The sequence below is a fragment of the Xiphophorus hellerii genome, chromosome 22 (assembly GCF_003331165.1).
Source record: "Xiphophorus hellerii strain 12219 chromosome 22, Xiphophorus_hellerii-4.1, whole genome shotgun sequence".
Classification (NCBI taxonomy): domain Eukaryota; kingdom Metazoa; phylum Chordata; class Actinopteri; order Cyprinodontiformes; family Poeciliidae; genus Xiphophorus; species Xiphophorus hellerii.
This window is the reverse complement of record NC_045693.1, coordinates 15,033,187-15,046,668: the sequence shown is the minus strand read 5'-3', so window position 1 is coordinate 15,046,668 and position 13,482 is coordinate 15,033,187. Positions and strand designations below refer to the sequence as shown.

Here is a 13,482-nt window from a genome sequence, read left to right as displayed (position 1 = left end):
ACATTTCTGACAACTAGAGGTGAGTCAAGCTGAAAGTTGTTTGATTCTAGTCACCAACTGGTTTCTCTGTGCATCTCTATTAAAATAAAGAAACAGAACTTACTGTGATCTGATGCAACATATGCATGCAAGAAACTCTGAAGACCCATAACATGTTCTAAAAGTAAAAAAAAAAAAAAAAGCAGATAAGCTTTACAATGGAAATGAGGTTTCAGTCTAAAACTTGAACCAGTTTCTAGTTAACTCAAATAAAAGATTCTAGTAAGACAGCTTTATGTTTTTAAAAGTGCTGGATGGTTGTTGGTGGACGCATACTTGCGTTTCTAAAATAATTTTTGCAAAATAAAGTTAATTATGTGCTTCTCTTTGTGTCTTACTGGCCTGGCTCCTACAGGACTACTGGTTTTCGCTGGTCTTCAAGCGTCTGGTTGGTCCGAGGGTTTTAGCTGTCCAGGTAGCTGGACTCCAGAGGAAGCCCCAACCAGGGCGAGTCATTCGGGACAAGCTACGTATCTATGCCCACTGTACGAGCTACTACAAGTATGTACCAGAATTCATTTGCATCACGGCCTGACAGCTTTTTTAAAATTTTTTATTTTGTTTTAATTCTAAGACTGTAATCTTTTGCAAAAATACAACAACACGTTGGGAATGTCCTTGATGCTTTAGAACAATGCAGACTTTTGCAGTTAAAACAACCCCCAATGTCACTGTGCAAATACCCGAGGCTTATTGTCTGGTGGGGAAGAACAAAATCTCCTTTTCACCCATTTGGCGTCCCATAAATAAGCAGTCCGTGGACACCCGCTCTTTCACAGCTCAGAGCCTATAAAACTTAACGGGTATCACTTATCAGGTGTGTGGGTTCTGTCTCCCTGTCGTCAAAGAGCCGCTGAAAGGTGTGTTAAGCCTTCATCCCGTCTCGGATTGGCTGGAGGGGGATATTTGAGGGGGTTGGGGGGAGGGACAATAAGGCCGTCTGTGCTGGGAGGAGATGAAGAGTGGCCATGGCCTGTTCAAGGTTATCGTCTAACCCAGGCCAGAGGCTGTCAGCACCAGGCTAGACTTACTCTACGGCCTTACTCTAGACATAGTTCACTTAGAGTTTGGAACATCTCAGGTAGAAATAGGTAACTATTACTCAGATAGAAGGATGATTACAAGTGCAGGAGGTTTTGACAGTTTTCAATTAGTTTGGGAGTGGAATGATGTTATATGCACAAGTTAAAGACTCGTTACTCGTGGCCAAACATTTAGGACTGAAAACTCTCCCTTTCACATTCAAAACCACTTTATCTTCCAATATTTCTGCCACTTTGTGGTTGTACACAGTCAGTGTGTGGAGAAACCCTTGTTGTCTTGGTGGTTTGGCTGTACTGTAAATGTGCCCAGCCAGTGAGTGGATTGAAAAGTTTCTTCAGCATAAATGTTTGACTTCTTCTGCCCTTTTACCTCCCTTTAGTGGTTTGTGTGGCATATTTTATTTTATTTTTTTCGTCTTTCTACTGACACACAGACATCAAACAGAAAATGAGTTTATGTTTCTGGTTTGGTTCCTCATCGCTTGGGCCTAAGAGATCATTATCAATTTCTCCATCTAACCGTTGAGTCTGCCACTCGCTGCCCTGCTCCATGTTTCTTAGAAACGAGACTTTAAGAGCTTAACCCAGAGCCAGACACGCTGAGTTCCCAGAGTTCCCAGCTCCAGTGCAGTCTTTTTTTCTGTCTTCTGGTAAATATATTGAATACTTGCTGTCTTGCAGGGTGATGAAATAAATGGTTCGCGCTGTGCCCAAAAGAAAGATAAACATTAAGCCAAAAACAAGTCTGCTGTAAGGATATGAGATATTTTTTTTTTCTTTTAGGGAAGGGTTGTAACCACCAGACTATTTAGCCTTGACCCTGAACGCCACGGCTGACATGTGGTATTCACTACAGCTGTGTTGTCTTTGTCATATCTGGGCCCTTATAAGATTTTATCATGTTTGTTTTATCTGTCTCGCTTAGTTATTAACCTTTAGCTAATATTCCTATCAAATTGTGTCCCTAGAGCAGGACTTAAACAGTGTTGTCTGTGTAACTCAAGAATTGTTGTCCTTTTTGTTAGAGCAGCCTCCATTTGACCCAGAGCCAGACAAAAGCAGGTTTTAATATTAGATACTGTACAAACTGATTATACATTATTGTACTGAAATGTTAAAGATGTCAAAATAAATGAAGTGAATGCAAAATGTAGAGCGGATACCAGATATTCACTTACACCGTGTCACAAGACATAACTATTTTTTTTTTTGTAACTTGACACAAAATTAGGACAATTTATCCTTTTCTTTCATCTTTAGATCAGATAGAAAATTACTTTTGTTTGTTTAAGGCCTTTATTATGACAGAGATCATATTTTAGAGATTTTTTTCAATACTTTCTTGAAAGTCAGAAGTTTACATATATTAACTCAACTATGTGTTTTAACTATTTGTGAAATCCCTGTTGATGATGTTATGGCTTTGTAGCTTCTGGTAGGTTGATTCGCAGCTTTGGAGTGGAATGGAAGCAAAACATATTTTTGATCAACAACTCAAACTCAGATTACAGTTTGTAAACAATAATATCCATTATTATCATCACTGAAGTATGAGGATGACAACATTGTGTCATCAGCCTTGAAATTCAATCATGAGCACAAATTTTTCTGTCAAATGACAGATAATCCATAGTGTGCAGTCAAATTAGTTACCAAATTTTTACAAACAACGAAGTGAATGCTTTGGAGTGGCCATCACAAAGACCTGATCTCAGTCCCCTGGAAAACTTGTGGGCAGAGCAGAAAAGTTGTGTATGAGCAAGACCTGTCAGGGGAAATGTGCCAAATTCGCCACAAACACTTATGATTTGTGGAAATATACTAAAAATGTATGAAAAGTAATAAAGCAAGTTGACAGTTAGATCACAGACATATTTTACTAACTGACCAAAAACAGAAAAGGTTTAGTTTGATTTGATGTCAGTGAGAAAACAAGGTAATGTGTCCTTTTATATGGCGTATGTAAATATCTGGTTTCCTCTTCATCTGTTAAACATACTTTACCTTTCTTTCTGTATTTTCTGAAGGTTTTTTGATCCAGATGAGATCAATGAGTTGTGCTTTTAATCTATAATTTTGTGATAGAAGTATCAAAGACTTTCCTCCCTTTGTATTTATCATTATTAACCCAAAGCCTAATTCATAACGGCATTGTAATATAGAAAATCCTCAGTAGCAGATGTGAAGAGGAGTATGTTTTATTTTCTTGCCAAGAGGCATTTCAGCGCAAAATCAAAGTAATGTTGTGCTTTATCTTTTGTGGGATCAGTCCTAACTACATGAGAGGCTCCATTACAATCTACATCATCAATCTACATCGGTCGAGGAAGAAAATCAAGCTAGCAGGGACGTTACGGAACAGGACTGTCCATCAGTACCTACTCCAACCCTACGGCGAGGGTGGACTCAGAGCCAGGTTGAAATTTCTTTGTTTCTATTTATTTAAAAACAGCTAATTATTTACCCCTAATGATGTGATTTCAGGTTACGATCATAAAAGGTAATTATTTTGTGCAGTGGTCTAAAGGGCACAGAGCTGAAGAGTCAGGAATATTGGAATTTTATAAGCAGTTTTTATAAGGTGCTAAACACAGACCCTTTACAAAGCTGCATTAAATTAATTTAGTTTTAAGACCATAGGTTGTGCTGAGCCAGCATGCTGGATGAATAGCGCACCACAAAACATGTAAATACACATCTAGATTCCCTGTTTTTTCCTTCTGCTCTCTATCAATTGTCTTCTGTTGGGGCTTTAATGGTATTACACGGAAATGTTCCCAGTACATATCAATTCACAAGGTTAAATAAAGTTCAGTTCAAATTATTTATGCAGCACCAACTGACAACAAAAGTAATCTCAGGATACGTACGGAGAACGTTCAGTTCAAATATACCGAGGCAATCCTTTTCAATCCTGGCATAATCCAGTTCAGTTATTCCAGTGTGTTTTTTATCTATTTTCCTTCTCGATTTCCAACTTAAATACAATAATACATTTTTCATTTAACTGCTGTCTGTTTAACCTCGCAGTGCTGATTTGGTCATTTTTTTATCTGTGATTTATTTTCAGTCAGTGTAATAACCCCACATAATTCTAATTTCCTCAAAATGTTTCTTGAAATAAAATCATTATAGTTTTTGTCTCATGCTCTCTACCCTAAGTCACCTGGTCTGTTGTTTTTGGACTTTGACTTAAGCCCAAAATCCTGGGATAACAGCCTAATGACTCACAACTGTGGATGTGTGAGATTGTCTTTGAAGCATACGATACCTGCATATGGCCTTAATGGAGGCTGAAGCATAAACCTGGAGAACAGCGTAATGATGAAGGATGTTTTTAGTGTTTGAACAGCATCGTAAGGCAATTAAAAGGCGAGGCAGCTAATGATGTCCCATTATCTGTCCTTAAAGTGCTGTCTTTTACCACAGGCACTGCATGAGAATTTAATGATCAATTCAACAGCACCAGATGTCTATAAATTTGCCTTTGTGGGACTTTTTAAAGAGTTTAGACTAATGCATGTCGAGGGGCAACTTTGAGCAGGTCAGTTTGACTTGTAAATTCTCATTGGAGGGCATAATTTTCATTTGAAATTTAATTTAATTTGGTTGGTTCTTGTAAAAAATTACCTCCAGACCGCCAGTTTTTATTTCTATTGCATTATAAACTTTACAACGTCAGTACTGGATGCATTTAGGGAAATCAATAAAAATCAATAAAAATCAAATGGACTTTTGTTTTTCAACCTTTGCTATTTGGCAGAATAACGCTTGCTTTTTTTATGTTGAAGAGTGCAGCCTTTAAAAAAAAAAAAAGCACATTTAAGAAAAGCTTTGATTTTTTAAAACTAACGATGCTGTGAACTAAAGGAATACTGCTTCAAAAAAAACTGCAAATAAAGCTAATCCTAAATGATGTAGTTAATGTTCTATAGATAAAGATACATTATAAATAAACACAAAGCCTTACCTGATTGCTGTTGGATTGTTGGAATTCAATAAATGATTTAACCTTCATTTATTGAATGCTATGTTCTCTATTTTACAAGTATGCATAACAAATATCATGAAAATGTTCTGGCAAATAAACATATTTCCATTCAAGTGAGACTTAGTACGCTTTTAAGTTTAAATAAAGTTTTTATCCTGACATTACAGAGAGTACTCATAGTCTAAAGTGCTTAAAATGTTTACCAAAAGTCATTTTTATAGGACAAGATAGAAAAATACATTTAATCTCATTTATAGTGGTTTTTTTTTCTAAAATTAAATGTTTATTTTGGTGCTGATTTATAATCCACTATTAATTATTTTTTAAACTATTTATGCCAAGTAGTTAAAAAAATGATCTGCTATTGAAACTTTTAGGTTTTATCTGCGCTTCTATTCTACAAAATTGTAACACCAGCGCCCCCAAGTGTTTAACTTTTGGAATCAGCGTTTCCACCAAAGGTTGATGCAATTTATCTTCCTCTTTAGCCTTTCACATACATTTTACATTTTGTGGTATTATGTGTCAGAAGGCAGCTGGGAAAGACTTACAAAACCATCCCTGATGGCCCTCAGATGGCTAGACAGAAACACTCACACTACATACCAAACAATGAAGATCACTCATTTAACAGCTACAGTAGTGTCCTGTACAAGTAATCCTTATTTTTAAAGGCTGAACTCTTCAACAGGAAAAAAGCAAATGTTATTTTGTCAAATAGCAAAGGTTGAAAAACAAAAGTCCATTTGATTTTTATTGATTCCCTTAAGTGTACCCAGTATTACACTGTAAGGCAGGGGTCTCAAACTCCAGTCCTCGAGGGCCGCAGTCCTGCAACTTTTAGATGTGCCTCTGCTGCACCACACCTGATTAGAATAATTAGGTCATTAGCAAGGCTAGGAGAACTGATCCACACAAGGAGGAGGTAATTAAGCCATTTCATTCCAGCGTTTTGTACCTGTGGCACATCTAAAAAGTGTAGGTCTGCGGCCCTCGAGGACTGGAGTTTGAGACCCCTGCTGTAAGGTGTGACACTGGGATCGTTTATAGTGCTGATCATGGCCTTAATGTCTGATGCGATATTGAAATTTTCTGGAAAGCTGAATTTTGGGTTTTGATTAGCTGTAAAATGAAGTAGAATAAAATCCTGAAATATATAACTGTGTGTAATGAGTTTCACTTTCTAAATTAAAATATAGTGATAAATGAAATATTTGTTTGTATTTTAATATACTGAGATGCCCCAGTGAAACCTATTTAAAATTCTAGTATTGTAATATTCCAGTACTGGCTATCAGTGTTTCCTGTGACTATGTTCATTTTTAAAGGGTGTAGAACAGTCTTCTTCTTGAAATAAATAAGGACTCTGTGGGTCTTACTATTTTTGTTTTCTTTTTACAGACATGTACAGCTGAATGGGGAGAAGCTCCTCATGGGGAACGATGAGACATTCCCAGAGCTGAAGCCTAAAATTCTACGGGCTGGACGGACAATAGCTATGCCTCCAATGACAATAGGGTTTTATGTCATCAAAAACATTAACGCATACGCCTGTCGGAGATAACAATAGTTCTTCCTTCCGAAACACAGAACACTATATGAGTTTTCTGGATGCAAAGCTTAAAAACCAAATCACCAGAGGAGACGGCATTGTCCTATTCAAGGACAGCTGAACAGAGCAGACATTTGGAAAAACCCTTGCTGAAAAACAGCCGACTAAGAATGAGATTATTATTTTTGTGGGAATATTTAAACCGCTCTTCCCAGTTTCAAATAAACCTCACATTCTCTCCTCTGTTCCAACAAAGTCTTTCTCACTATGATGCATATGAAGGACTTCACTGCTGAACACTTTGTCTTTTCGTCAATAGTTCTTCAAAAGGTGCACAACTTTATGTGGTAAGTTATTGTTTTTGGACTGTGACATTTTCATTTTGTGGGGCACAAAATGGCAAAATTATAAACATTGTTTGGGCTGATATTTTCTTGTCTTTAATTGTCCTTCTCTCCCAGACTTTTAGTTGCTGAAAGAAGAAAATCACAAATACAATATTTCTCACAGAGAAAACTGTGGCTTAGCTAACTTTTGTGCATTTATAAGCTTTTTAAATGAATTTGATAAAGCTACTGATGTGTCTACTAAAAGCATTTTTTCCCTTTGTTTTGAAGAGGCTTACATTGAAAGTGTGGGGTATTAACACTTTGATTATTTTGTCGTCTTTGTTTCCACGTTTTCTTTTATCTGGATAAGATACATTCGATGTCAATGAAGTTGTTCCAGTATTTTGAGGAAAATCTTAAGAACAATATAAAATACACATGAAACTGGATTTACTTAAAAACATCTTAAATCCCAGTTTTTCAGGTACAGTTTATAAGCCTTTTCATTTAATGTTATATCCGATAAGCCTTACTATTTTAATGCTGCTAGGTCACTTTTGTATGGAATATATCTTTGTACAGATATACAGTCATATATTTTTAGAGTATGTATTGTACATAAAAAATATAAAGGAGATTTAAGCTTGATATGTTAGATTCAGTATGCAATTAATTTATGATAAAAAGTCTATTTCTAATATTGAATGTCCAGTTCTATTTTTGTTTTCATATTCAGTTTCTTTGTAAAACTGCAAATGTTGTCATGCAAAACCATTAATATGCTTTTTCATTATTTGTCACTTACAAACCTCAAATGCCAAAGTGCAGTCGTATTTAATAAATTAGAATATCCTTTCTAATGAGGCTCATTAAACATACTTTTCATTAGATCCACATCTCTGTTAAATGTCTTCTTTATTGGTCTGGTGTGATATTTTAATCTTAAATGTCATGTTTTCATTAGCTAAAAGCAGAAAAATTACAATAAATAGACATAAGAAAATCAGTTTTTGAATTGATTTAGTGAAATGAGCAAATGTTCAATATTCTAATTTATTGAAACTAGATCGTATGGCTGTGTTTTATTGTGTTTTTATGTTATAAACAAACAGAAAGATAATTGTGAGTTTGGAAAAAAATAATTGGTACCCGTCTTGCATTTGTTTACGTGTGCATTTGTCTTTAACTACTTACTTTCTGCTTACTTTCGGTTATCCAATAATCATCCCACTTTTGCACAGAAATCAGATTAGCAGAGTTGTATGAGAAGTTGTGGGTGTTGTTTTATAACCCCGCCATTCATAAAACTAAACAGGTTTGTCTCTGATCATCCTGTGTTCTCTATTCTTTATGATGCTGTTTACTGAACAGCATCTATACCGAGATTAAAATACATAGTGGAAGAATCTACTTACCTGAATTTTAAAAGCATTTGGTTGCACTGGAATTCATTTACAAGAAAACAAGTAAATACAGTTGAACACATATGCACACCACACTTTTCAGATATTTACTCGCAAAAATAAATCCATGCATTATGTTGTAGCTCATGATTACAACATAATGTAATCTGAAGTTTGTGATAATACGTGACAGAATGTGAAACAGTTTATGTTTGGTGAGATATTCATTGAGAGAATTGATATTGACCTGAGAAGATGCTAGTGGGTCTAATCATAAATTTATCTTAAATGTTTTCACCAACGTATTTCAATGTTGAGTCTGTATTTATCAGACTAAAACCATTTACTCATTTACTCCTCCAAGCTTAACAATAAGTTCAAAACACAGTAAAAGTTGAGCAAGAACTGGTTCAGTGTTCAGAAATGTTAAATATAAATATTATTTGCCTCTGAATGTGTTTATACGTAATGTAGAGATGTTTATATTTCTTTTGGAGAGCATTATTTTAATATGGAAAGTGTGCCTGTATTATTATTATTTTTTGTTTAAAATAAAAGTTTACATTGCTTTTAAAAACCCACAGAGCATGTTTTATGTTCATCATACATTCAAGTCGATTCCACCTGCTGTAGATGTACATCAAACATTGGAAAAGATCAGACTGCGCTGAACTTTCCCTGTAAACATGAGTCAAAGGAATGAAGAAAAAGAAAGGTCTTTGATTTATATTAGCACAGGAGCACAAGAGAGCAGATAAACCCTCCCCGAGGGACATAATAAATACAAACTGTCACTTTCTTGCAGCATCCTTTCATAAAGTTTTTAAGTTGCTGTTTTCGACACACTCACTCACTCACTCCTACAAAGTGCTACATGCTACGACCCCAGATGTGGGAGCAGCTGGAGCGAGCCTTTGTAGTGGTATCTTGTCCCTGTGTGAGGCGGCTGCTGATGGGAACCACGGAGCCAGGACAGGCTCAAGCTAAACCTGAACCACACATGGCTTACAGTCGGCTGATGCACAGATAACCAGGATTCGCTTGATGCTTTTGCGTTTGATGGATCTTCGGTTTCTTCTCTGAAAGCCTGGCGGTACAAAAATTTCCACGCTAGTGATTCCTGTGCTGATGTTTGATGCCTGTGTGCTGTTAGCACAAAGAGGCCATGATCCAAAGCATGTACCTTTATTTACATTTTGTTTTAGATTTCATAAACTTGAAATTGGCTCCTGCTTTTATGTAAGGAGCGGAAGTTTGTTTTTTTTTTCTTTCTTTCTGTTTCCCCAGAAATAGCCTTTCCTTCACATGTGGTTCACTTTAAACAAGCTGACTCTTTTGACAAGCAAGAGTCAAAGCAGGCTTGTTAACACTTGGCCATATTCCTGCATAGTGGTACTCATTATGATGTTGGCCACATATAACTGCTGATTTGGATGAATATTCACATTTATTCATTTTAGATCCCAGCTACAGAAAATAGACTTTAAGTGAATAAGTAATTAGGGGATATCTACTACTTTATAGCAATTTTTCTTTTACAAAAACTTAAATAATTATATGCAATTCACAAGATTTCTGCTGGATTCTGAATCTCTGAACAGAAATCAGTGAAGTAATTTGATTGGGCTGATGTGAACAATGGGGCCTAAGTACAGCTATTGATGCCCCTCACGATTCACCGCTTCCACTCACTGAACCTAACTGTGATCTGATTTAGGAAGACTGTGCCGTGCCTCGCCACTTGTGCGTGACAACGTCTCCACAGTGGAGGTAGCTGTTGCTCAGGCCCAGCTAACACTGTTTATATGCAGGGATCCATTTTGAGGCATGCAAGGCCCCCCCACTCTGTCAGCAAACATTGAGGATTTCATGATGTTTACTCTGTATATACAGGAGTCAGCCTAAATAGGATCGTCATGAACTCCAGATCTCCAGAAAACTGATGGACTAGATTAGACTTTGGCCCGCAATGTCCCAAATCCCAGCATTTGGGACCATTTCGACCCAAGCAGGGTTAATAAAACATAAATATTTATGCTGCTTTGCTTCACTCAGAGGCCTAGCGCACAGACTGTGCAGAATATTATGATAAAAGGCAGATTTGTTGAAGCCATCAGAGGTTTCTCTGAGAAGCAGCCGGGTGTTTCAATCATTTCTGTTAGTAAGTCCTGCCTACAGTTTTCAAGTGTCTTAGGTGGTAGACAGCTCCAGGCTGATTGGTTTTTTTTTATTTGTATTTTTTATTTTACTCTGTTTCCTTTTGTGATACATATAAGACTAAATAATGACTGCAAACTCTCCTATAACTTGGAATTTGGCCATGTTCAGATTTAAACTTGTGTTAAAAAGGTGTCAGTGCACACCTTTCACCATTTGAAGTGGCTCTGATTAATCTCAAATGAAATTTAGTTGTTAAATGTAGAAGGGTTTTTTACAGGACAACAGTCTGTTATAGTTATATAGGATTATAATGTCAGACCTTTTAACAACAGCTGGTCAGCAAAATGCAGACAAGAGCTCTAACCTGGTACAATGCATCTCTCTCTTTTTAGGTTAATGTAGATTACGCTTTGTCCCTGTTTACTGTAAATTAACAAATACAAAACATCAACTGCAGATGTTTATCAGCTGGATCTCATTCTCAAAAGATATCAGGCAAGAAAAGAAAACAAAAAAAATGCAGTTTCAAATAGATAGAAACACAAATTCAGACAATAAATCAGTATGCCCTTCTGGCCTCAATCTCTTAACATTTGCACATAGAATAGCTGGGAGGTCTCACAACAAACAGAGACTCTGAAGAGTGGGATTGTTTTTTTTGACAAATGTAGTTCGTTATACCAAGTTGTTTGCGCTATGCTAACATTATTTTCCAAATCAGTTAGGCAGACAGACCTCTCCTTTCATCATATAGACTTGAATACTGGCTCAGAGCTCAGATCCCAACTTTCGTCACAAAAACCAAAGGGCAAGATCCCTACTAATCTAAATCTAAATCTTGATGCTGCATACCACATTATTATTTCAAACTCTCAGTCCGTCATGTGCTCCACTTCATTCATCAGCGCATGACTTGTTCCTGCCTCAGTGATCATCGGGCTCCTGGAAGAATAGTTCACTGAAAAGAGGGGCTCAAGAGCTGGGTTATGGCAGGCCCTCGTGACATATAATCAAACCACGTGCATCCAGAAAGTATTCACAGTGCTTTATTTTTTTTCCCACAATTTATGCTACAGTACAGCCTTATCCTAAATTGTTTTACATTAACTTCTTTCCTCACAACTCAAAATGTTTGAGATTTTGCTCTGTCAACTGTGGGACCTTATATAGACAGATGTGTGCCTGTCCAAATCAAGTCCAGTCAACTTAACTGACCGCCGGTGGACTCTGAAAAAACATCTCAAGAATATCAACCTAAGATTAATATTAAGCAAAGCCTGTGAATACTCGTGTACATGTAATTTTCTTTTCTTATAAATTTGCAAAACACTCAAAATGTTTTCCCATATTGTCCTAAATTTGTGTGTGAAATTTGGAGGAAAGAGATTAACTTAATAGAAGTCAGAGACTGTAGCATAACAAAATGTGGGACATTTTTATTATTCCAGATTAACTGTATGATATATTTTATATGTAAATTTTATCAAAATTTATGAAAATTCACCTTAATTACAAGACAAACAAACTCTCCTGGTACAGAAAGGTTTGCATAAGCTATGATTACTCATATTAAGGTAATTATTTTAATTGGTTATGGACTGCTAGCATCTACCAGTTTGTAAAGTTGTAAAAATCTTTGTTCAGATATCTAGACAAGCGGCTATTCTTTCATTTACAAATGATGTCACTTTTCCCACTGCGCAGGTATATGTTTCCTATGTGGAATAGATCTTGTACATGTCTATGGAAATTTTATAAAGTAAAACACACACAAGACATCAGCTGTTATTAAGAATAACTTTCCTTTGTCCTTTTATTTAGCATAAAAGGTCAAAGGAACAGAAGAAGATGGCACAGCTTCAAGTTCTTCTTGGATATACTGTATAAAATATCTTTGTAAATATTTTCAGTCATGCTGTTATCACTGATTTTTCAAAGTAATCAGTCTAAAATAGTTTTTTTTTTCACTTAAATGCAACCAATTTCTTACATCATCAGGATTTTGATGCTTTGGAGGGAAGAGCATTGTACTGAATATGTCTGGAAAAGCTTTTCTTGTCAGACATTAAAAATCCAACTTCTGACTTGAAGCTTTTTGACCGTGAAAGTCTGGAATGCAAGTTTCTTCTGGTAATGATTCTTTTTCAGATATCCACACTTATCTTTCTTTATAGTAGGAATATGAAGTCCAAACTGTTGGCATTTCTAGCACCACCAGTACACTGTTATCCTTGTGTGTGTTTTGCTTCTATTCCAGGAGAGTTTGAAAAAAATTAACACTCGTAAATCTGGATGGATCTACAGATACCTCGCAAAGACTTTCAGACATAGAAATATGGTTTTTAATTTGTGTCCATCAAAGTATTTGAAATAAACTTTACTGAACAAGCTGTGCTCACTACTCATCAAAGAATAACCAAACTTCAGTTCACTAACCCCTACAACAATTTTATACAAAAAAGTCTCCTTTTTAACAAGACCTATACATTTTTGGGACTATGTGTGTGACTATTTCTGCATGAGCCTAGTTGCATGCCTGTTTTGTTTGAAGAAAGCAGAACGCCAAGAAAGAAGCAGATGAAAGAAGAAATGTTCAGATCAAACTGGGCGACTTATCCGCAGCAGTTGTCTTGGAATAAAACCAGCATGTTAGCTATTTAGTTTTGCCTGCATAAACTGATGACTATCATGAATCCATCAGCATCAAAGTTAATACCGCAAATCGTTTGACCTAGACCCTGCAGTGAAAACAGATGAACTATGAATTGGCATTTCAGCCCTTTCCTATCAATTGATCACAGCATGTGACTGGAACAGAACTAAAATAAAACATGTTATGAATCAGTTATCAGTTTAAAAAAAACTTATAAAAGAGATGAAAGCAAAATCCCGACTTAAAATCTATACTTAATGATATTTAAGGCAATCTAATTATTAGATGAGCTGCTACTGTTAGTTAATTCAA

At 36.1% G+C, this 13,482-nt stretch overlaps 1 protein-coding gene across 1 annotated transcript in view; it reads left to right on the top strand.

The window, feature by feature from the left end:
- hpse2 (heparanase 2) overlaps window positions 1-7,934 on the top strand; it is a 64,274-nt gene extending 56,340 nt beyond the window's left edge. The window contains exons 10-12 of the mRNA XM_032553987.1: window positions 395-540; window positions 3,352-3,498; window positions 6,475-7,934. Of these exons, the coding sequence (XP_032409878.1) occupies window positions 395-540; window positions 3,352-3,498; window positions 6,475-6,637 (456 nt within the window). The 3' untranslated portion in view covers window positions 6,638-7,934. The remainder of the gene's footprint in view (window positions 1-394; window positions 541-3,351; window positions 3,499-6,474) is intronic.
- Window positions 7,935-13,482: the final 5,548 nt, after the last annotated feature.